The sequence below is a fragment of the Trachurus trachurus genome (genome assembly GCF_905171665.1).
Source record: "Trachurus trachurus genome assembly, chromosome: 3".
NCBI classification, from domain to species: Eukaryota; Metazoa; Chordata; class Actinopteri; order Carangiformes; family Carangidae; genus Trachurus; species Trachurus trachurus.
In genome coordinates, this window is record NC_139893.1 from 25662439 (window position 1) to 25687470 (window position 25032).

The 25032-nt window shown below is 41.0% G+C and overlaps 1 protein-coding gene across 1 annotated transcript in view; it reads left to right on the forward strand.

Moving 5' to 3' along the window:
- The window catches only part of tshz3b (teashirt zinc finger homeobox 3b), a gene marked incomplete at its 5' end in the record, with an annotated part of 36036 nt that extends 26043 nt beyond the window's left edge, over positions 1–9993 (forward strand). Inside the window, one exon of the mRNA XM_083969278.1 lies at positions 6300–9993. Within this exon, the coding sequence (XP_083825404.1) occupies positions 6300–9961 (3662 nt within the window). The 3' untranslated portion in view covers positions 9962–9993. The remainder of the gene's footprint in view (positions 1–6299) is intronic.
- Between the last annotated feature and the right edge of the window lie 15039 nt (positions 9994–25032).

Genomic DNA, 25032 nt, shown 5'->3' on the forward strand with positions numbered 1-25032 from the left:
CGTGCTAGAGCAGGATCTGTGTTTCTGAATAATTGCAGTATTCCAGTATGTTGCGATGCGGCTGCAGCTGCAGACAGACACACTAACTGTTGCCACTCCAAATCTAATCTCCCCTCTCTCATCCTCCCTCTCCCTCTCCCTCGCTAACACCACTGCCACTATGTGCTGTATATGCTAATATTATCTCAGCTTTTTTGAAAGGCATTTTGCATATTTCGGACTATCGTGCTGTTCATTACCACTTATCAGCACAGTGCTCATTCCATATAAAAATAATTCATATACAGCACATACAGATATAGGTCTGAAAAAAAGACAAATATACATTTTCGAGGGATACCTTAAACAAAAAACACAAATACCTTACACCTATAAATCTTACAAGATTAGTACAGCATTGTCAATACAAACAGTTTGTAATACAACCTTGAATGAATGAATGAAAAATGCAGCATGCATACATTATAAGGTATAATATACATATAATATATACACTGCACTCTTTATAAAGTAGAGCAGGGGTCACTAATACAATACCATGAACTCAAACCTATATCCTCTCCTTTCAGGATCCAGATAAATAACCTTATTAGCCTAATAACTGAATAACCTTTGATGAAGAATTTCATTTGTAACTGATGCAGCTTTTCCGCTCTTTACAGCCCTGGTTATGTTGCATTACTCAGCCAATCATTGTGACTGGAGCCAGCAAGTAAGGTAGCCTACAAACTAACAATAGAGACAATAAGTAGAGCACGAAGGACAGAAAGGAATAAAGAAAAGGACATGGTAAAGGAGTTCAGCTGTTAATATGGGAGTTAATGTTATAAGCAAAACATTTTATTTCATTGTGTTAAACTAAGCACCTTTGTTACATTATTACTTTTATATATCGTTATAGCCCTTAAAGTAGTCAAAGAACATATATTTATTATTAACTTGATAGACAAAGTATCGTTAGTATTGTTGTTCATTTTTATTTTCCAACTACCAATTTTAGCTCTCGATTTTATAAGTGAGAGAGATTCCCTGTGGTAAAGTCTGTATGACTTTTGCATTACAAGTATGCGTACATCTCTCGCTACATAGTGTGTCAGTTGGGAGGACATTATGTCATATTCCAGTGATACTGTAAATATGTTGCAACTCTGGTAAGTCATGTAGCTGGTTCAAGGAACAGCTCAATTCCTCAGGCGTCTAGGTCGATCGAACACCTCTGGAGATCAATGGCATGCCTCACCAATCCCATGGCACTCAGCGCAGAGAAACATGGCCCTTTAACTGCTCTTTCTGCACACACACACGCACACACACACGCAGACAGAAGCTATCCCACCAATTTGTCTGTGCATGTCAAATCACAATAATTAAGCATTATCGATCTCAGATTCAATTAACTTCATTAACGTGGGTTGCACTGGTGATTGGGGAGGGATTGAAATGAGGAAGGGAGGGAGGTGAGGGTGGAGATTATAGGATCTCATTAAGTGGGAAATGGCAGCAGGGTGGATGCATGTCACACACAAATATGTATAAATACGCTCACATATAGCGTGTGCAAGTGGAAAAATTGGGATGTGTGGGGTGGAAGGGGTCACTTTCATCCCGGGCCAAGAGACTTGTCTGCATCTATTTCTCAACAAAAATGTTGCCCCACATGAGACTGATGTGGACAATCTGTCTCTCACTGTTTCTCACACGTGCACACGCGCACACACATATCCGTGCACGTGTGCTGAAACTGCGAGGTCTAAGCAGAAGTGTAAACAAACAGCGCTGACTTGCCAGTGTGTCTGATAGGGCTGTTAAGTGGTTATATAAGCATGATAAACTGTTTCCTAACATCATAACATCTGCAGAGTGCATAAGCATTTCCTCAGACAGGAACACAGAGACAGAGTTCACAATCACAGCTCTTTCTAAGTGTTTTTGATATGGCTGTAAATCCAAAGTGATCATTTACTTCCAACTTGCTATTATATGACAGATTTGTAATTTTGTTCAGATGTCAAGAACCATTTCTACCTCTCCCAGAAACCACTGTGGTGTTTGCTTTTCTTGCCTCAGTTTCAATCTCTCCTTGCCCGTTCTCCTGAAAACAAGATCAAACCACCTCTTCCTCCCTGCTGACAATTCATCTGGAACTCTCTCTACCTCCCTCTCTCTTCCTCCACTAATTAAAAGAGCACCTGCATACCTGGTGCGATTGGCCCTGGCTTCTTCTACTCCAGTGGTTTTTACGTGTGTGCGTGAGATTGTGTGTGTGTGTGTGTGTGTCTGTGTGTTTGTGTGTGTCTGCGCAGATGTGTTTCTCCATATTTGTCTCACTATCCTCGGTCATAGTGTTGTGAACCTTGCAGCCTGGACCTAAGCCAGTGGCCTTGGGGATCATCTCTGCATGTGTGTGTGTGTGTGTGTGTGTGTGTGTGTGTGTGTGTGTGTGTGTGTGTGTGTGTGTGTGTGTGTGTGTGTGTGTGTGTATGGCCCCAGTCTTGACTTTTTTCCAAACCCTTCCTCCCTCCTCTTCTTCCTCTCCCCTCAGTCTCTTCTCCTTCTCCCACATAATAAATGTGGTGTCTCTGTTCTCCTTCTTCCCGTTGATTTGCACCATAAATTTTGTCACAGCTTTATTTGACTGCATTTGTTACTACAATAAACACAATAATGGATAAGGCACAGAGTGACCCATCCCCCCCCCTACACACACACACACACACACACACACACACACACACACACACACACACACCACAAACACAGTGAAACCTTTGTGTGATGATGTTGATGATACTGATGCGCCTGCTGGTTCGTGAGGTGTGCATCAATGATTCCTAGTGAGGAGTACTGATGCAGATAGCAGGGCATGTAAGGAAAGATCAGGATTATCCAGTTTTAATTAATCATTAAAATGAATTAGTTTGAATAGGATTTCTTAAATGTTATAATTGATAATTGTGTTGTGTATGGTGTATGGTGTTTTTTTTTTTTTTTTTTTACCAGGGCTATATCGCCTCATTTGTTCCGACACGTTTGACCTTTATCAAAAAATAAATAAATAAATAATTAAAATGAAGAAAAATAAAAATAATATTGATTGCAATTGTAAAAAAAAAAAAGCTAAACAAATTGTCCAAATGTCCATCTTCTGCCACACCAAAAGGCAGTGGTTTGAATGTAAATGTACCCGAGCTGAGTAAAAAAAGAGACATCAAAGCCTGTATCACTGTGTCGTGTATGAAAAAAAAAGTGTAATAATATCCATTTCATGTTACCCTTTGCAACTGCCAGCAAGCTTTTGGTGGGTGGTAACACACTGAAAGAAGACAGGTTCAAAATTAACCTACACAAGCCACATTTAACAAAAGACACTACAGTGAGGCACATATTATTAATAATATGAATATAGGGACTATTGAAACTATAATCAGCTGTATGCATGTTTTGTAACATGTGGTTGAATCTCAACTGCCAATGCAGACGCTTCAATACAGGTAATTTTATTATTGTAATTTAACACTAAAAAATGGTCTTGCAGTGGTTACCACTGTTGTTCCACACTAGGTTCGAACCCCAAACCGGGGGGGACTTTCTGTGTGGAGCTTGTAGGTTCTCCCTGTTCCTGTGGGGGTTCTCAATTTTGGTGACTCTAAATTGGCACTAGGTGTGAATGTAAGTGTATGAGGTTTTTTGTCTCTATATGTTGGTCTTGTAATAGACTGGCGACATGTCCCCGACCCTGGCACTATGTCAGCTGTGATTGGCTCCAGCCGCCTCACTATCCTGATTCCTGCACAGCCGTATAGCCAGTGGATGGCAGGATGGATAGATGTTAAAATGTTTCCATATTTTAACATCATCTGCTTCAAACAAGTACAGAAATCAGCTGTGCGCTTCATGTAGGTGGATGTAGCCTACACACCGAGGTTTCATCCTGGTCCCGCTGTTTTCTTCCTGATCCTCTGCATGCGTCTCTATACATATCACACACAAGGTACACAAATAACCACACACACTTGCAATTACACACGCTGTTCTTATCACACAAAGGCAGTTCATTTGAAACCAAGTGTGTGTGTTGTGTGTGTGTGTTGTGTTTTAAAGGAGATTTCACATTGATGTTTGGCCTTGATGAGAGCACCGGGCTGCTGTGTTCGTCTGTTTCCTCAGCCAGAGCATTGTTCTCTTAAACAGCTGTCGTTTTGGCTGATTCAGAACAGATGGCATGTACATGTGGGTCTGCTTGGCTGCACGTATGTGCAGGCGGGTGGATGTGTCTCTGAGACAGAACGGGGGAGAGAGAGACAAGGAAAGATGAGAGTGTATGTGTGTGCGTGTGTTTTAGATAATCTTTTAAATCCAAAAATGTTGAAACATACAGTTGAAAGGGATCATCAAGGTTTTAACATTCTTGTACTTTAATTAAGTAACATTAACAAAGGTAAGTGATGCAGCCTGGAAGGGATAAGGTGACCCTGCAATTTTTTAATTGCACATAATAGCATTTAATACAAGATAACATATGTGAGGTGTTTCAAATGGATGCTTTCTGTTGTAGTTAACACTGAAGCAGACTGCATGTTCAACAGAGAAGCTCCTGAGATTGCCTGAAGGCAAAGAGTTGTTATACTACAGCAGTTACAGTACAACTAATGCATGTGTGTTTGTGTGTGTGCGTGTGTGATGGGCTCTGGGATATCTGTGTCTCTGTGCATCTGTTTATCCCACGGCAGTGTCGTATCATCGCCGATGGCAACCAGTGGCTTGACAATGACAGAGACTCCTCTCTGTGTTGCTGCTGATGCAGTACTAACACATACACAAACACACACACATACATACACACACAGAGCATTTGCACTGCTCAGTAATGGATGGGAGTTGGCAACAGCTGAAGTGTGTTGGTAGTCAGTACTTTCCTGTGTTTTCAAGCCTTCTCTCTCACATAACTGTAGGCATTATTTTGAGTTTTGTTTTCAACGTACGGTAGTTGCCTTATTTTTCTCCTTTTTATTGTTTATAAGGAATTTCACTGTGCATTGTCATCATAGCAGTAGCACAGTTTTGTATATGTTTCAGCCTTTTTTGTCAAAAAAAAATATTATGAGGGAGTGTGTGCTCCTGTGCCACACCCTTCCCACTGACCGGTTCACTCCATGTTTACATACCAAGTTAGTGATGACCTGTTACAAAGAGGAATGCTAGGCACAAGCCCACTGATGTTCACACCTACACCCTCAGCTTTGCCAGTATAGCTGTTCTGCGTATGCTTGTGCATTGCTTCAGCTGTTATTTAGTAATGCAGCCTTAATCTCAAAGTGTGAGCATGCAGCATTTCTCATCTGATGTTGTTTTATCCTTTTGATAGACTTATTAACAAAAGAAAACATTCATAGATGTACAAAGAAGCGAGACTGTGATTTGTCTTGATACATCTTTTCTCTGTATGATTTCCATTGTATTAATCTTAAACGAGAGGGATTTGAATATAAATTGAAAGCCTCAAGCCCAGTCCCCGAAGCTAAACTGTAAATAATAACTCTAAACTTTTTCTAATCTTTGGTAATTGAAGCAAATGGGTTTTGCGGGGAGAGATTTGTCGCAGGCAAACGTACATACATTCATTTTTATTTACGAGGAGGCGAGGGCTGAGCAGTGTAATGAGTGAAAATGCATGCTTAATTTAAATGGCGAGTGTGTCTGTTAGGGAATGCATTACAGTCTGCAGAAGAAGCGTAAGACATATTAATTGACAGACAGGAACCGCTGTCTCCGAGGTTGATACAAGTAATTTATTACTTCAGAAACGAATGCCACCGCCAGAATGTGCTTCATTAATTTCAAATTTAGTTTTAATTTCAAGCTGTTGCCCCTTGAGAAGAATAAGGTGGCAAGTTCTATTTGAAGACACATTTTCCCCTTTCCCTCCCTCCATTTTTCTCTTTCCATTCTCCATCTCTCTTTCTCTCTCGTGCTGTCTCTGATTTTCTACAATACGGAACAAAGACCTGGGGGTGGAGAGAGAGATGGGAGAGGGTGGAAACTTGATTCCAATTTAAAGACAATGTCAATGTAAAAACAGGGAAGTTTGAAAAGAAGTACAAGTGTTTATGATAGGAAAGACTTTGTCTGCAAATGTCACTGGACGATTCCTCCAGTGTGAATGTAGATCTTGCGTTTCTATCAGTCCTCCACTTGGGGATGAAAAAAGGGAATATGGAATGGAAAATCTCCTTTTAGATATGCTGTCAAAGTGGTTCTAACAAATCTCTCTCTCTGTTTTATTCTCTCTGTCTGAGCAGCATATGTCCCTGAAGATGAGAAGGAAGCAGCCCTGTTGGATGAGGACCTGGATGGAGACGACTCGGCTCATGAAGGGGAGGAACCTGCCGCCAAGTTCCTTTGTCAGGACAAGGACTTTCTTCTCAAGGACAGGCCAGGATCCACTGGCTTCCATGACTCCCCCAACCCTGCTGACTTCTCTGGTCAGGAGCTGGACAGTGAGTCTCACGTGAGCGAAGCCAGTGACAGAATGTCTGATTTTGAGAGCTCCTCGCTTAAAAATGAGGATGACGTCCTCCCCTCAAAAGACCCCTCAAATGCTCTGTCACTGTCTTCCACATCTGCTATGATGGCCGCTGTCGCTGCCAATGCCACTGCTGTAGTAAGTGGAGAGGAGGCCACATTAGCAACAACAGGGTCTGTAGCTGACAGCCTAGAAAAGATGAAGGCCATTTACACTTCTTTCCTGACCAACTCATATTGGTCTACACTGAATCTGAACCTGAGCCAGCCCCCTCCAGAAAAACCCCCTCGCAGTCACAGCAGCAGCAGTAGCAGCAGCAGTAGCAGTAGCTGTGGGAGTGGAGGCTATGACTGGCACCAGACAGCAATGGCTAAAACCCTCCAACAGGCCTCACAGAACCACCACAACAGACTGGCCCTGGTTCAACACCCCATGGTGGCTGTATCCACAGCATCTACAGAACCCAACCTCTTCAGTACCGTCCAACTGTACCGACAGAGCTCCAAACTCTATGGCTCCATATTCACTGGTGCCAGTAAATTCCGCTGTAAGGACTGCAGTGCAGCCTACGACACACTAGTCGAGCTCACAGTGCACATGAATGAGACAGGCCACTACCGCGATGATAACCATGAGACTGACGGTGAAGGTGCTAAACGGTGGTCAAAGCCCAGGAAGCGTTCCTTGCTAGAGATGGAAGGGAAAGAGGATGCACAAAAGGTTCTGAAGTGCATGTACTGTGGGCACTCGTTTGAATCCCTGCAGGACCTAAGTGTCCACATGATCAAGACGAAACACTACCAGAAAGTGCCTCTGAAAGAGCCTGTTACACCGGTGGCAGCTAAGATTATCTCCACAGCTCGAAAGAGAGCACCTATCGAACTAGACACCCCTAGTTCACCTGACTCTAATGGAGGGACCACCCCCAAGTCCACCTCCCTCAATGACTCCAACGACATACTCCAGAGGGTTACCAACCCTTATATCACACCTAACAACCGATATGGGCACCAGAACGGTGCCAGCTATGCCTGGCAGTTTGAGTCCAGGAAGTCACAGATCCTCAAATGCATGGAGTGTGGCAGCTCTCATGACACACTGCAAGAGCTAACCGCTCACATGATGGTGACTGGACACTTTATTAAAGTCACCAATTCTGCTATTAAGAAAGGCAAACCCATTATAGAGTCGCCGCCCTCAGTCCCCACGTCCAATTCAACAGTTGAAGAAAAGTTCCAGTCTGTTCCATTAGCTGCCACAACCTTCTCCCCTCCACCTGCCCCTGTGCCTCCTCCAACCAGCATCTCCCCCACTGCCATGGCTGTGGAGATAAAAAAGGAGGAGAAGGAGGAGGAATGCACTAAAGAGCCTATCATCAACAACGGTAACAATATCAACAAAGAGAAGAAGGTAGGAGTTGAGGAGGAGACTGAGGAGAAGTTTGATATTTCTTCAAAATACAGTTATCTGACAGAAGAGGATCTAGACGAAAGTCCAAAAGGGGGTCTTGACATCCTCAAGTCCTTGGAGAACACAGTGACCTCAGCCATCAACAAAGCACAGAATGGCGCTCCAAGCTGGGGTGGATATCCCAGTATCCATGCTGCCTATCAGCTCCCAAATATAATGAAGCTCTCTCTGGGCAATTCTGCAAAGAACTCTCCCCTGAAATATATGTTTCCTGGAGGAGAGATCCTCTCACCCACTGGTAAGAGCCAGTCTCTACTCTCCCCTCCCAGCCGCCAGACCTCTCCATTGCCCAAAAACAACTTCCATGCTATGGAGGAACTAGTCAAGAAAGTGACAGAGAAAGTGGCCAAGGTTGAGGAGAAAATGAGAGAGCCCAGTGGTGTTGCCAGGGGATCTCCTCGGAGACGTACCACACCTTCACCCTGCAACAGTGAGGCAGGGGACTCAGCTCGAGGAGAGTCCCCCAAAGAAAATCGAGTGGGAAACTGTAAAACCCCAGATAATACGAATGGAGTGGAAAAGGGTGTAGGAGATGGAAATGCATCCAATAACGGAGATTCAAATGGGGATATTTCCATAAAAGAGTCTGTGGAAAATGGACTGGAATCAGCTGCTGTGACATCGCCCCTCCCTGCCTCCCTGTCTGGCAGCACAGCTATCATTACAGACCATCCACCTCCAGAACAACCTTTTGTCAATCCTCTCAGTGCACTGCAGTCAGTAATGAACGTCCACCTTGGTAAGGCTGCAAAGCCTGCCCTGCCCTCCCTTGACCCTATGAGCATGCTGTTCAAAATGAGCAACAGTCTGGCAGAGAAAGCAGCGGTGGCTGCTTCCACCCCACCAGCACAGACCAAAAAGCCCGGTAATGACCACTTAGACCGCTACTTCTACCAGCAACATCTAAGTAATGACCAACCCATGGATCTCACCAAAGGCAAACATGCTGACAAAAACAGCAGTGGTGGTTCTCTGAGTTCGACAACTCTCTCTTCCACTGCTTCCACTCCGTCCTCAATTCCCCCCCATTCCACAGTCACTATGACCAAAGCCTCAGCTGCAGTAGCCTCCTTCATGTCCACCTCCCCTCTGAGAGAAAATGCCCTGTCAGACATCTCTGACATGCTGAGGAACCTGACTGAAAGCCAGGCGGTATCCAAGTCCTCCACACCCACCAGCCAGTCAGAGCGCTCTGACTTCGAAGGTGTCACACAAGAAGAAACAGAAGATGTTTCACCAGCCCAGAAACGCAAAGGCCGTCAGTCCAACTGGAACCCTCAACACCTCCTCATCCTACAGGCCCAGTTTGCTTCCAGTCTGAGACAAACAAATGATGGCAAGTACATAATGTCGGACTTGAGCCCACAAGAGAGGATGCACATCTCCCGTTTCACTGGCCTCTCAATGACTACAATATCCCATTGGTTGGCTAATGTCAAATACCAGCTGAGGAGAACTGGTGGCACAAAGTTCTTGAAAAACTTGGATTCAGGTCACCCAGTGTTCTTCTGCAGTGACTGCGCCTCTCAGATTCGCTCACCATCCACCTACGTCAGTCACTTGGAATCTCATTTGGGCTTCCGTCTGCGTGACTTGGCCAAGCTTTCTGGGGAGCAGCTGCTAAGCCAGATATCGCAGCAACACCATCAACATCGCCACACCAAAGGACTTTCTGAAAAACTGCTCTCTAACCTTCACTCATCCAGCCACCCTTTAGCATCCTCACTACCCACATCCATACCCTCCTCCTTACCCATCTCCCTGCCCTCATCCTTAAACACCCCTCTGCCCTCAACTGAATCCCCATCACCCTCCCCAGACGACGACGACGGTGGGGCCATGTACCAGTGCAAGCTCTGCAACCGGACTTTTGCGAGCAAGCACGCGGTCAAGCTTCACCTGAGCAAGACTCATGGGAAGTCTCCTGAGGACCACCTCATGTATGTGTGTGAGCTGGAGAAACAGTAGCACCAGCTGCGGACAATGCTGCACTCTTTCATAATGGCTCACTCTTTCTTGCTCTGTCTTTATCCTTTCACAGACATTACTTGCAAAGCAAAGGAAAGGATTATTAACATGATGGAACTGCACAAAGATGCCATACAACTACTGCTTTGTGTTTTGGCACATGGTTTTAAAATTTGCATTGTAGCATTTTTTGTCTTTGTTTCAGTGTGAGGTAGACTCACTCTGGTCAACTCACTCGATTTTATGATCCGAGTGTGATGTGATGTTCTTTCATAGGACTAGTGATTTTTTTTTCCTAATGTGCAGATGGGGGCAATTGTTATGGGAGGACACAGTAAATGAAGGTTTAAAAAAAAGAGATTCTAAATGAAGTGGTATGTATTTTGTGTACATGGAAATTAAGTTCCTTTATATTTTGGCATCACTGGGGTGTGATAAGCTGCATGCATAAATGAAACAGTTTAGTTAAACATTTTATAACTAAATCTGGTGCACTTTCCATGATTTTTTCTCTTCATGTTTTCACTTTTTCCTGCTCGCTCTGTCTTTTTCTTTTTCTTTTTTTCTAAAAAACATTTTTGTGCTGGAGTCAGCATTTAAAATTTAACCCTCTGAGTACGTCAAAGCACTTCTACACCTAAGATCCACTATATACTGAAATATTTCAGATTGGGAATTATTGAAGCTATTGTGAGAATTGGATGGACAGTGTGTGCATTCTGTCTGCAATGTCTGTTTCTCAGAAATAGAGAATGCTGAGTCTAACGCTAGTTTTCATCTTAATACTTGTCTGGAAAATTCTCACAGGACTTGACACAAACATTGTTGTAAAAAAGAAGAAAAAAATTGTATGTCTTTTACTTTGGTCGATCAGGGACCTATATTAATTCAGGTCTGTGTAAAATATGTATATAAAAACATATTAATTCCTGTCTAAATTATGCATCGTTTCTATATTTTTAATTTAAAAGGATTATGACTATCTGCTGGTGCACAGTATATGAAGACGTAAATGAAATTGTTTTGCACAATAGTTTTATAAATGTGTTATTTAATCAAAGGATACGAAAAAAAGGGAGATAACAAAGTGATGACAACAGGTGAATCTTTTTATTCCCGACTCGTGCTCAAAGGGTTAAAGACTCTTTTTACCAGACACTACTCTACATGTGCCGCTGTATGAACACTAAAAAGATATTAAAGGTTGTACAAAAAAAGATGTTACTTTATGAAGATATTTCACATGTAAACTGTTATTTATAAGCACTCTTGGTTGTTTCATATTGTTGAATGCCTTTTTGATTGTTGTATTTTGCTTTATTATTAATATTATTATTTTTATTATTATTATTATGTTTTGTTTTGTTTTGTTCTGTCTAATTGCTCTGCCATGATTCCACACTGCAGCTTTATCTTTTAGGGATATGAAAAGTAACCATGGTTACACTAACCCCCTTGAGTGACAAGTTCTGCTACATTTTTGGCAGTTAATTTGCTGAAGTAACTGACAGCTGCCAGTGTAGAGAAATAAGAAAAAAAAGTATGTGTAAAATATTGGCATGTAAACAGCACAGATACTGTTATGCATTCTGTGCTGTAAGTCTTTTTCATTTCGTTCTTTCGTTTTCTGTTGTTGTTGTTCTTGACAATGAACCCCCATTATATGACTTCATATAACCTTGTTTTCTACTGCAGCATTAAAAAAGGAAACTGTTTTTTGCAATAATGTGTGTGTGTGCATCGTGTGTGTCATGGCTATCAATTATGTGTGTGCTGTGCAATCCCTAATGAGCACATTAGACTGGGAGTGTGTCAACGTCTGTCTGTGACGAGCTGCAGACTAGTTTACAGTGAGTGGCAGCAGCGGGGCCGTGTGGGAGGCAAACACACACACACACACGCACACACACAGACATTCAGACATGCAAACAGACACCATCACTGCTGGGCACTTGAATAGCCTCTTCTGTTGTTCTAGTGGCTTAAACTAAGGCATATACTGCATAAGGCTGAGTCTGCAACATGAGATCCCAGATACAGTAAACAATCAAATGGAAAAAAAAGTTGCTTTATTTTAATAAGAGGGAATTGGATATTGCAGTGTGTCATAAAGCACCAATCTGTCATTTAGGGTAAATTTGAAGGAATAAGACTCCTTGTTACTACACGCTTGTGTGATTTACACAATCTTGCCATTTAATTTTAACAGATTCTATGCAAACACATTTCTGATGCAGGTATATTAAACAAAACATGCATGCACATTGTACACATTGCTTTCTGATAAACAACCAGAGAGGAGTGGTCTTTGATGCTCCTCCTTATTCCACATGGGATATGGATAGTATTCATACACACACACACACACACACACACACACACACACACTCACGTAAAGTTTCTCTTCCATATCTCCAGATATAATTACCTCTGACGTCCATTTTGTGACTGCTCTCAAAGAGGTAAGCAACCTGACAGACATATTTGTTCAGGCTTTGTGGGAGTTGACAACAGTGCTGACAGGATGAGCAGGTCCTTTCAAGTGTTTATATTTTCATATTTTTCCCTGTCCTGATGCATTGATTAAATAGGAATTGCATCACAATCAATTTGATCATGTACCACCCGACGGTCCGATCCACATAAAGCAGATGGAGTGAAGAGTTAAGCAAATAGGGGTGAGAAAAGATCTGCAAGAGCTGCTCCCTGTCCGAAGATCTACATGAGAATCACTATATCTTCAGCCCAGATGAGGAAGCGGGGATACAGAATTATAGAGGGTAGAAAAAAATGTTGATGAACTAGCACATATAGTCAACAAACATGAAGATCTGCTCATACATTACACAAATATACTTAATATACCATACTGAGTAAAAACATCCATACATAGGCAAGCACACAGAATTGCATGCAACACAAACACCTCTGAATGGGACAGACGAGTATACCAAATTCACACGGAGCACAAAAGACACACACACACACACACACACACCTCAACAGCCAGGTAGAAGGACTTCATCCGCTGTGACAAGGTGCCACCGTGTGTGAAAATGTCAGCCTTCAACAGTGCAGCCTGAAGTCTGGCACCATATTTAAGGCTCTCATTAGCCTCAAAGAAAATATGCGTGAAATTGAAGTGTAAGAAAGCCATTTTCTCTCTCCCAGCCTTCACATCTGGCAAGTAGAGGCAAGGGCTTATTAAGGTTCAAAACTAACATGCAGGAGACAGTGGGTATTCACCACTGGGAAGTGAACACATACACACGCACACACAAAAGAAACATTTACATTCATAGAATTACTATGTGTCTCAATGTAATCACAATGAGCAATAAACTCCATTAGTCACAGTCAGTGAAGTACAATGTTGAGTAAATGCCGATCTACAGACAGTGATCAACCTGGGGAAAATTACACCAACTTTTTGTAATTTATTTGAATGCATCACTGTGTTCAGACAACTTCAGTTCATCTGAGTTCAACCCTCTCAGGCCCATGGTAAGACTTTTACCATTTTTAATTTCTTTGTATTTTTCCTAATCAAGTTGTCATTTGGAACAAAGTTTTATCAAGTACTAAACACAATTGACTCAGCTGTCAATTCTGTACAATATATAGAGGTCAATATAGTCATTAAAAAAGATCTTGAATTGTTGCCTCTGTTGTTGAATGTTAACACAGAAAAATTGTTAACATTTACATGAATTGTTTTAGAGGTGATTTGAAGTTTGTATGTTTATCTGGTTGCACGTTTGTAAGATGAATTGGGTCTTATTAGACAAACTGGGGTTCTTGGACAGATTCACCAGTAAGAATTAAAAAAAAAACATCAAGGGAAAACATTTAACCCTGTTAACATGTGGATATGGTGTTTTTGTTTTGTTTTTTATAACACCATACATCTGAGTTAAAATGACAGACTCATAAAAATAGACATAGAGCGGAGTGAGGGCAGGACACCCTAGACAGGTCACAAGTCTATCTCAGGACTGACTGTATGAGACAAACAACCTGGCAAGTTAAAATCAGCAATCGAGCCAGAAAAAACGCATGCAGGTTGGGGGAGAACATGCAAACTCCACCACTGGGAATCAAACACAGAACCTCCTTGCTAGAGGCCCCATAGCCACTGTACCACTGTATCATGCAGGTAGACATTCATATGTCACAAATGCAAGGAACCAATCCTGTCAACTATGGAAGACTGGGAGAGGGGCTAGATAAACCTAAAACCTTGTCAGTACAGAGAGCCAGAGACTGTATTAGCCCAACACTAACACTGTGGCCACACAGGCTAACAAAAAAAACCTAAAACAAATAACTAAAGTAACTGATCCAATACATCTGTTACCAATTATAAAATTACTTTGAAATGATGTAAAGATGTTACCCACAACCACATCAAATCACAAAAATTCAGTACAGTCAAAAATGAGATAAAATGTTTGTGACCTTTAGTGGGTGCTGATTTTTAAATTTGCTTTGCAATTTCTTGTGATTAACAGTTAAGTAATAAATCTTTAGTTTTAGCTAAGGCTATCTCACAAGCTAGCTTTCACTTGACATATTGCTCTTCTTTTCGCTTTCTAGTGAGCTGTGTGGCTCTGTAGACTGTAGTCATTGCATCCTGGCTTTGCAGCTGCCCTGGCTGCAATCTCTGCCATAGACAAACTGCATGTGCTGCACTTTGCCTTGGTAATAGCTCCAATTTGTAGCCACTGCAAATAGAGACAGTTTTCACTAAAATTCAACAATAAATGATATAAATGAAATAACAAATATTTCATATAATAGATGTCAGAGCTATAGATACAGTTTTGACCAAATATGAAGGTAGTGCCATTTTAAAGGGATAGTTCAACATTTTGGCAAATTGGCCGATTGCCATAATCCCTATAGTTTTAGGAGTAGGTTCATTACCTTTAATTGTCGGTGCAAGCTATTTTTAGAACTACGTCACGGAGCAGAGCCACGCGGAGGCTCATGGAATTTCTTGGTTTCCCTCACCATACTCATCAATACACAATCCAACAACTCCAAAACACTCTTGTGGACAAGTTGTGACTTGCACATTAACCACGCTATGAGATAATATCGGAATGTTACGAGACGGACTGCTGATGTGCGTTCCCGTCGGGAGCAGTTTTTCAGTCTCTGCATTTGCCTCGAAAACAACTTTGTCTCGTAACGTTCCGTTATCTCATAGCGTGGTGAATGGAGTTGTTGGATTGTGTATTTGATGAGTTTGATGAGGGAAACCAAGAAATTCCATGAGTCTCCGTAACGTAGCTCTGAGCAGCTCATGGCTCTGCTCCACCATTCTAAAAATAGCTTGCACCGTCAATTAACGGTAACAAACCTACTCCTAAAACTTGTGGGCCAATTTGCCAAAAATGTTGAACTATCCCTTTAAGGCAGAATGGCTCAATGTGAACTCACCATGATTGCTGTAAAACTGTCGATGGGAAGTAGGCCTTTGGAGAGGTAAAATGATTGTACTGCTTGAAGCTAGCTATGCCAGTGAACATTAACATCTTAATAGTGGTTTTGGAGATGGTGCTATGTGCCAACATACCACACCCTCATTGTAGCCCACACAATGCAACCGTCAGAATCCCCCAGGAACACTGAGAGAGCTTCCACAATAGTAAAGCTGCTCCCATGCTTTTGAGGAAGGTGCGCTGCAGATCCAGATAGCTTTATCTAAAGAAGGGGGCTGGTGGGAGGGTGGGGATACAAGCTCAGTGGATCTACTCCTTACAATGGAATCACACAGCATAACATAAATAAAGCCAGAGTACAAGCAACCATGCTCCTTACACAAAGACACACAGGGAGCGTGCCCTGTCCATCTCACTCTCTCTTAATTTCTTTCTCTGTTCCCATTTCTCCTCTCTCCTGTTCTTTCTTTCTCTTGCACACAGTCACACAGACACAATGCTAGCGGGCCAGCCATCTGCCTCACACATCCTATTTTACAATTGAACATAATATACTGTAATTTGTAATGCTAAAATTTGATGTCAATGTGCTAAAGGTCTACACAACACAACCACACTTTTTCAGTGTAGGCCTAATTTCTGCCTTGTACGACTACATACATCTGATTGACTAATTATCGTAGAGAAACATGAAGATGTTTAAGTCCTCACATTGTTTAGTCCAAACTGATCATTTTCTGCTACGTAATATCACAAGTTCTATGGATGCCATTGCCTGTCTTTTGGTGACACAGTTGGTCCACCTGAAAAATCTCAACACCTATTGGATGGAACTACAATTTGGTACATATATTCTTGGTGCCCAGATGATGAATCATGAAGACTATGGTAATCCCCTGACCTTTCCTCTAGTGCCATCCACTGGTAGGACTTTTTATATATTTAGTGAAATATCTCAATGTCTACTGCAGATTCTTTACAGATATTCTCAAAAGTATTTTGAGAATGGTTTTTCCTCAAAATACGCAATCACTTCATCACTTTCCCGCATGTAGACTTTCACAGTCAAGATCACAACAGTTACTGTACAGAACCACACACAGGCAATGAGTGATGGACACAACTTTGACAAATTACAGCTACTCTTTGCCTACAACATGTTAGTCACACAAAACATTACCACAGGGAAGGAGATGCAGTGTTTCCTCTACATTCATTTAGGAGTGGCGGGCCGCCATTCCTAAATCCTAGCCGCCGCTTCTTCAAATTTCTTACTTTTTTTTGTTTTTAATTGTCGCAAATACACAACCGCATGTCTCCACCTTCACAGCAACCTAGAGGAAACACAGAGATGTTTATTGAATGTGATATTGAACTTGAATAACTTACTTTGCTTGGCCTTTATTCTGGTAAACAGTAAAGAGAGGACAACTCTTCAACTAAAATTCTCAATTGAAATTTATTGACTGGGGGCCTCTATTCGATGAGGGCACCCTAACAAATATCTGTTAATAAAGTGAATATCTTATTGTATCTCAGAACATTATCTGATATTGTCCGTTTACATCCACCTTATAATTCACTACCCTCATTTGGTTGCAGAAGCTTTGTTGATTACAGACCAATTTCATCCATTTTTTCTGTGATTTTGTGCATCCCTATTAGGGATAGTACCTGGTATTTGGTAACACCTCAGCCAAAATTCCAAAATTAAAATGTGTCAACCCACTGCCGGCCACTGATTGGCCAGAGAGTCGTCACTGGAAGAGTTGCAAACGCAATGTCCAATACGTGAATCAAACCCGCTAAACCCACCGGCAACAGCACCCACTGATCTGTACTGCAACTGTTGTTATTCTTTAAAGTGACTTATTTGGCTACTGTGCAGAAAACCACACCTTGGTCGGTCAATGAGGAGCAGATGAGTGCTTTTAGTGGCTGACGGCGGGACCGAAAAAAGACTGCAAGACGATGCCACTGTAGCGGCCGTCCTGTGACGACCCCACCCACGTTGAGGAGGTATTGTGAGTCGTCCACCAATGCAGTTTTTTTTGGTCCATCACGGTGTTAAGAAATAGATGAGGCGAGTTGTTCAGAATGGCCTCTATGATCTTCAGTGCACATCTCTCCACCACATCCCCAGGGAATCCATCAGGGGAACATGATTGAAGTCTTCTGATATCATTGAAAGTGTGTCAGGATGTTTAGTCTGTATCCTAGCAATGACTTCATGGAGAACTTCACATGGAACTTCTGCAGCAGCCATTGGTGGATGTACACAAGTATTGTAATGATATGGAAAAATGTCTACTGTCTGAGTCTTCACCAATATCTCCAGCTCATCACTCTTGTTGGGCAAAAAGTTGACATTTCCCATGATGACTGACGGCAGAAAGGGACTACATGTCCATTTCCATATGTGGATACTGGTTAGGTTTCTATGTTAATAATATCTGAAATTCTGTAAGAAAGCTGTCAGTTGGAGAAAAGGTTTATGTCAGCCCCCCGGGGTATGACAAGCAGGAATTATCTGAAGTGACTTATTTCTCCAACTTGGCATTTGAATTCCAGACATTTGTCAATAAGAAGACGATCCCACTACTGTTGACAGTTCAAGGTGAGAAAAATTAAAGCCTGAATTCCTTAATTTGCAATGTGTCTGCTTGTGTTTGATAACAGTTGATTTATCATCAACATCTTCTGTAGGCAACACTTGTTTTACCTGCAGCAACAAAATCTTCACAGAGAAACAAACCACATTTACCTCATCTGGATGTAAAACATCAAAAAAAAAAAAAACCTTCTATGGGACCAAAAGATCACTGACTGAATCTCTGTCTTAAAGTCTTTTCGTCATAAATTCACCAGAGCAACTCTTGGTAATATTACTAGGGTCTTGATTCACTAATGTCTTGCTTTGGGAGAGAGCTATTCATTTGTACAGCCACTGATGTCTCAGATCATAGGAATGGCATATGTAAATTCTGTCTAAGCAGGTTCCTGGGCTAGATTCCTTATGAAGACTATGGGAAGTGTGCCAAGAGACTGGGAAGTTGCACATCAAAGTCATACATCAGATGCAGCTGGAAGGTAGAATCATGACATTTACTTGCTTTTTTAATAAAATATTTAAAGAATCCTTATAAGGGTTAACTTTAAGGTTTCATACCCTCATACTGCTCTGAATCTTCTTTTTGCTGCATATAGGAGGAATAACAAATAGACACTTCCATACTTAAAAAAGAACTGTGTATTTTTAAATGCTACCAATAACCATTTGTTATAGTTCTGGTGTTTGAACATATTTAAATATTAATTTCTAATCCCTAGTATCCAAAACAGTTCAAACCTGTTAATACAAGCTGTACAAATATTCTGAATGAGATTGTATTTGATGTCATCATCTGTCTGCACTGGGCAATCATGTTCCATCATGTTATGGGAAATCTCATGTTGTGGAAACTATAAAGAAGCATTGGTGAAAGAAATTGAAAATAGTGAAGTGAAATCACCCAGCAAAATATTCACATCTATTTCTTTTTCACATTACACAAATCGATTTTAATTATTAACAATTTAGATTCACATGAAAATCCAGTTTTTAACCACTAATTATTTTCATCTTGGAACTGCAGTGGAATAATGACAGTCTAAACTATGCATTGTTTGTGGTGCTTGTATTGAGCAAATTACAAATTCAGAGTGGCAGTGTAGATGTCAGCCAGTCATATCACATTTGACCTTGTGAGTCCAGGTGAAACTGGTGGAAAGACGATTTCAACACCTTGGTATCTATGCTTAGAGTTAACAGCACAGAGATGACTGAGACAGTATGTTCCGAGTTGGTAACAACTCACAAAGCTTTGTTCGCTATTGTTGTTGTTGTTAGCAATGTTAGCTAATACCAGCCAATGAAACATCATGTGCCATAGACTATGACATGGTGAAGCCATCTTGGATTGCAAGCTACTGAAGTTATTCCAAGCATCTAAGTTGGAATTCTGACTTTCTGTTGAAGTTGACCAGGAACTCAGAAATTCTGACATCCAAGTTCTAATGTAATACATCAGTAATTTCCTGTGTACTTCCCTGGAGAATTGGACTGCTAACATAGCACATAATTGCACCAAAGATGCACATGTCACATGTTAAGACAAGCCATAGCTCTGTCACCAACAGTCACAATGCCACCAAGCTTCAAGCATGACCTAATTTGTGAGTACATGAAAATTCATATATTAAAATTGATTATGTATATGCTACTTAAAAATAGATTGTATGCAAATTGTTAATTAAGCACATAAATTGATTTTGTGCAAGTTTTGGTAAATATTTCACCGAAAAATGCACTTCTGAGATGTAAGAATACTCCTATAGGTGGTTATTCCCTATTATTGCATTATTTTCTATATTACCATGTTTCAAAGTACGTCCTGATTTGAATTTTAATGTGCACCTCTCTGCTCTGATGAAGAGTCAGTAAGTCAGTCATTGTGTGTATTTGTTACCTGCAACACCGTAGATCTTGTCTGGCCCCACAAGTATCTTAAAATAACACTTGCGATGAATGTGCAATTTCCCTAATTTACGGCAGGTTGCTGTACTCAGGACTGTGGGCTGGATGGAAATCTTAAATGGGGCTTGAACAGCACTCCTCACAACAAGAAATCAATATGCCATGCAGCCTAGAAAGGCGACTTGCTATCTATTGTGGCTGAGGCAACGCTCGCGGGGTAATTTCCTCTAAACGCTACAAACACAGCTCCGCCACTTCACCGACACAAATAGAATCCCAGTCACACGCTCTGACACACATACACTCAAGAAGATGCATGCTGAGTGTGTACACTGGTCTGTCCTTGCATGTGTGTGTGTGGAGCTGGAGATACAATGACAGAATGTGTTGTATTGTGCATGTGTGTGAGTCACCTTTTTTGGGTGTGTTCTCTTTGTGTAATGTGTATACGTTATATGTTTATTTTATATATAGAATATGTGCAAGTTATTGCCCATAGGCCAATTAATGTACAATGTGTCTAACATCTCAAAATGATTTACATTACAAAATTGTGATTGAATTATAAAACAGTGTTTCTGCTTTCACCAAATAAAACATGCTCAAACGAGATATAATTGCAGAGCATGTTTATCAATTTAATTATAGTTTAATCAACTGTGTTTTTATTATTTACACCCACATGTGCACATTATTTTATTTTTTTTGTAGACATGCAAAATATAGCAATATTAAGACAAATGCAATTGGTTTATTTGGTTTTTAATTACTTGTGACAGCTGTTACATAAACATAAGCACACATGCAACAGGTTAAAATAAGTAAAATGTAAAAATAAGTGCCATATATCACTTTGTAGCAATCTTACGTTGGGGCCAGACTTTTTTTCTTCATCTTGAAACAAAAACTGTGAGGACAGGACATATCTCCCCAAAACACAAAATTTTCTTTCAACTTAACACAATATTGCACAAGGTGTACATTTGGAGAGATTAAAAAAGTACAAATAAAAATCACTCAACTGAAAGGTTACGTGATTCAGACTTGTGTAGCTCCTTGACTACGGATATGGTGCAATCAGAAGTAGAGCTCTGCTGATTGAGGAAGAATCGCAGGTAGGGGAGTTCAGACCATATCCATTACCAAATATAATCTATTCTCCTCTGTGGAGATGCTATCTGTCCCAGGTCCTACAGGAACAATACAGAGGACGTGCTAGCACCGTTCTTGGATTGGTTTGCTGTGGTACTCATCAGATAAGCTGGGATGCTCCCTGGAGATTCACACATAGCCTACCATATTAAGCGTGTGTGTGTGTGGCCAGACTCTATAGCTAGAACTTTATCAGAGGTATCTGGGGCTCTCACCCCTAAAACAGGTAATAATATAAGTAAGTAAGTTAGATATAGAAACATGTAATAGTACAATCAAGACTCTAAATAATAATCAACATGGGAAATTTGACTAAATACCATGACCTCTTCAATGATATCAGTAACTGTGCGTTCACACCAAAAGCGACTTGAGCGGCCGCGGCGACCGGCTGCCATTCATTTTCAATGTACGCTGGCGACGAGGAGCGACGAGGAGCGACGAAAGTTGAGAGAGGCTCAACTTTTTGCAAATGAGCAGCGCCGCGACCGCGGCGACAGCCAATTGCGGACTGGGATTCTCACACCCGGAGAAATTGAGAGAGCCTGAATGGACACATCTGCAGCACAGTTTGAAAGTCCTGCCCCTTTGGTCACTTGGTGCAAGGGCCTGCTAGAGCTGGCAAGAGACGTGATAGGAGCGACTACAGGCGATTTTATCGCTTTTGGTGTGAATGCACAGTAAGGGCTCAAAATGCATGTCAAGACCTGTAATTTAATCAGAAAGGGTTAGTTTAATGCCAAAAACAAATAGCAAGTTACAAACAGTTGTAACTTGTGTAGATTCAGATAAAAAAAAAATTCTCACTTCCTTTTCTAGTATTTAAGATAAATAAATTAAAAAAAAAAAATCTAATGTTGCTTTGAGATTACAGAGCATGTTGTTATGGTTCCTATCATGTGCTATGGTATTGATGGATGGATACATTGAGAAAGACCATATTTGGTACAGAAATTTTAAGCAATAGAGAAAAAGGCCCAAGTAATTTTTCATTCTACTTTCTCTAAGACCTAAGCTATTGTTAAGAGTGTATAGGTGATATTGCAATTTTTCTTACCATGTCATTGCAATAAGCTGTCAGTGATTTCATGTCATTGTCAAGACTTCTGCTAGGTTTGAATTTATTGCTGTAAATCATGCCATGTTCTATACCACCAGTCACTGAGGCCCTGACAATCTATGTTTTGTCCAGTAGCAGGAAACCCGAGGTTGGGCGTAGATGACCATACAAGTGGCCCCCACCATGACTTAGATCACAGTCAGACTGTAAACAATTCTCAACAAAACACTGTAATGATCTGTGTTTGTGTAGGTGTGGCATGGTTGCCTGTGGAAGTCCAGCCAGTCCCCTTCAGAGGATATCTGAACTGGCTACAACACACTGTGATGTCTATCACAGAAAGGCACAAGGTTTGAACACAAAAATGGACAACTCACTCTCATTAAAGTTCACAAGATTTAGTTGTCCAGAAAGAGCATACAAAACTCAGGCAACTCGGGTATCTAGAAAACTCCAAAAAAATCTCAAAAGTTTAAAGCACACTTTAAAAACACATGGAGAGGGGCGGTGTTTAGCTCACTGGGTAGAGCTGCCGCCCCATGTTGAGGCTCAGTCCTCAGCCCCAAAAATATACTTAAAAAAAAAACACATGGAGAAAACAGCGGCTGCAATGCTTGACACAAAATGACAAAGACAAACTGGCAAGTAACAGAGGGAGAAGGTGAGTAGGGGAGAGCGGGGTAAAGTGAGACACTTTTTACATTTGCTCCCCTCTAAGCGAGCTAAAATGATTTATCAGTAAAATTTACACATTTCCCACTAATTCAGGATGTTGCTTAGCAATGGAAATTATCAGAATGTATTTAGGACGAAGGACAGTGAAAATATGATTGTTTTAAAAAAAGTGGTCTCGTGTCTCACTTTACCCCAGGTCAGGGGTAAACTGAGAAAAACTAGAAAAATCAATGGGGTAAACTGATCCATTTACTTTTTCCACTCTTAAACTACCATAACAACACATGTTGTAACAGTAAGAGTCCTGACAGCTAGCTTGACGACTACACTTCCCAAAACTAATGTCGGACTAGTAACAGAATCATGGGGATTGGTCAATTAAGCACTTTTGTTTTCTCAACACAAAGTGACTCAAAACCAAAATCAAATACAACACAAAATGTTTTAATTAACATTTAAATGACAGATATAACCTGTTAGATAGTCTGGGGGTCAGATTGTAGGACCCGACAATCATGACCATTTTGATCAAAAGTCCTCTTGTGTGTGGGGGGAGCCGACAAAGTGGAATGTGACTAAAATTGAGTTAATTAACCAATAAATAAGCTAGCTGACTGAGAGCACATAGCATAACAAAGCAGTGTGGCTACAGATCATGTTTGATCACGCAAGATTTCTGGCTTGGGGGATGAGATTCTAGTGTAAATCTTTGTGTGTGGTGTGCTCACAGTGTCTCACTCTTGGATTTATTATAATAGATCCATGGTCTCACTTTACCCCGCAGCATTTGTCTCACTTTACCCCAACACCCCCATTTTAGAAAAAATGACCTCTCTTAGAAATTCCAGCTAATTTTCAGCCAGCATCATCACATGGTTTTATGTGTTGGTAGTTCATCATCATGTATCATATAAGTTTTTCTACCTGAATCAATTTGCTTTGGCACAACAGTTGATTAAGTTGACAGCAAGAACATTTACTTTTACATGCAAAAATCATATTTTTGTGAAAAAAACATGCTTTCCACAGCATCATGAGGTCCTCTCCTTCATGACCATGGGGAAATGGAAGGGGCTTGAAAACATAATGGTCAGATGACCATAATTGTGTTCCGTTTTCTAGATATAGGGGGTGTCTCACATTACCCGGTGTCTCACATTGCCCCACTCTCCCCTACTGAGGAAAGGAAAACAATGAGACTCAGGTGGAACACGTTAGGGCAAGGCAGGAGGGAACACAGACAAAGACAAGGAAGTGTAGGAACCTGAAATGAGAGAAAAGGTAAGTGACCAAAATAAAACAGGAAGTTACATAAATTAACTCAAATTATTGAAACAGCATGATGAGATGACCTTGGGAGTTGGAGCTTGACATGAGTGTAGATGATCACTGGTATACCGTTTGGTTTTATCTTCTTAGACATTATCCTCTAGACAAACATCTACTTGAATATTTTGCAAGTTATAAAAACCATCCACTTCATCCACTGTTATTAAAATATCTGCTATCTGGACAGTAACAACTCTTATGGTATCTCATAATGTCAAAGGTGCAACGAGCCAAAGAGTCCATTGTGGTCAAATCTGCCTCCAGTGTTGCATGTTCTTTAGGTGCTAGTGTGGGAATAAATATGTGAGTTTCTGTGTACAGAGCCACCCCCGAGGGGACTTGACCATTACCTTTGGCACTGCAGTGCATCATGAGGTCAAATGTGTGACCCCATTCAAACAAATAAGTTGTGTTATCCCGTAATAGACACACCTGTAATAGACACAACAGATCTCTGCTTTGTGCAATATAAGCAGGTTAGTGCGAATTAAATCCGACCATTTTTGAAAGCTGTCATTTAAGGAAAGTCATGCATTAAGATTGAGACAGAAGATGCATGTCCCACTGCTTTTACAGCAGTTCATCTGATGGTGGAGAGTTAAGATTTAAGTGGCTATTGATTGGTTTGACGATCACTCTATTTGTAGATAGCCATGAGGTAGAAAAGCATAAAAACACACTAGTTTGATGTTTGGTGTGATCAGCAAATTACGTGTGGTTTAATCATGTGGGATGAGGCACTAAGCAATTCACCACTGACCAAGGGAGTAATCTAAACAGTTAAGAATTTTGTTGATAAGGCTAATGAGAAAAAGTAATGATCTTTTTCACTCCATAAGTGATTTAAATGGAGCAGTGTTGAAGAAATGTTGCTAACAACAAGCTGTTATAC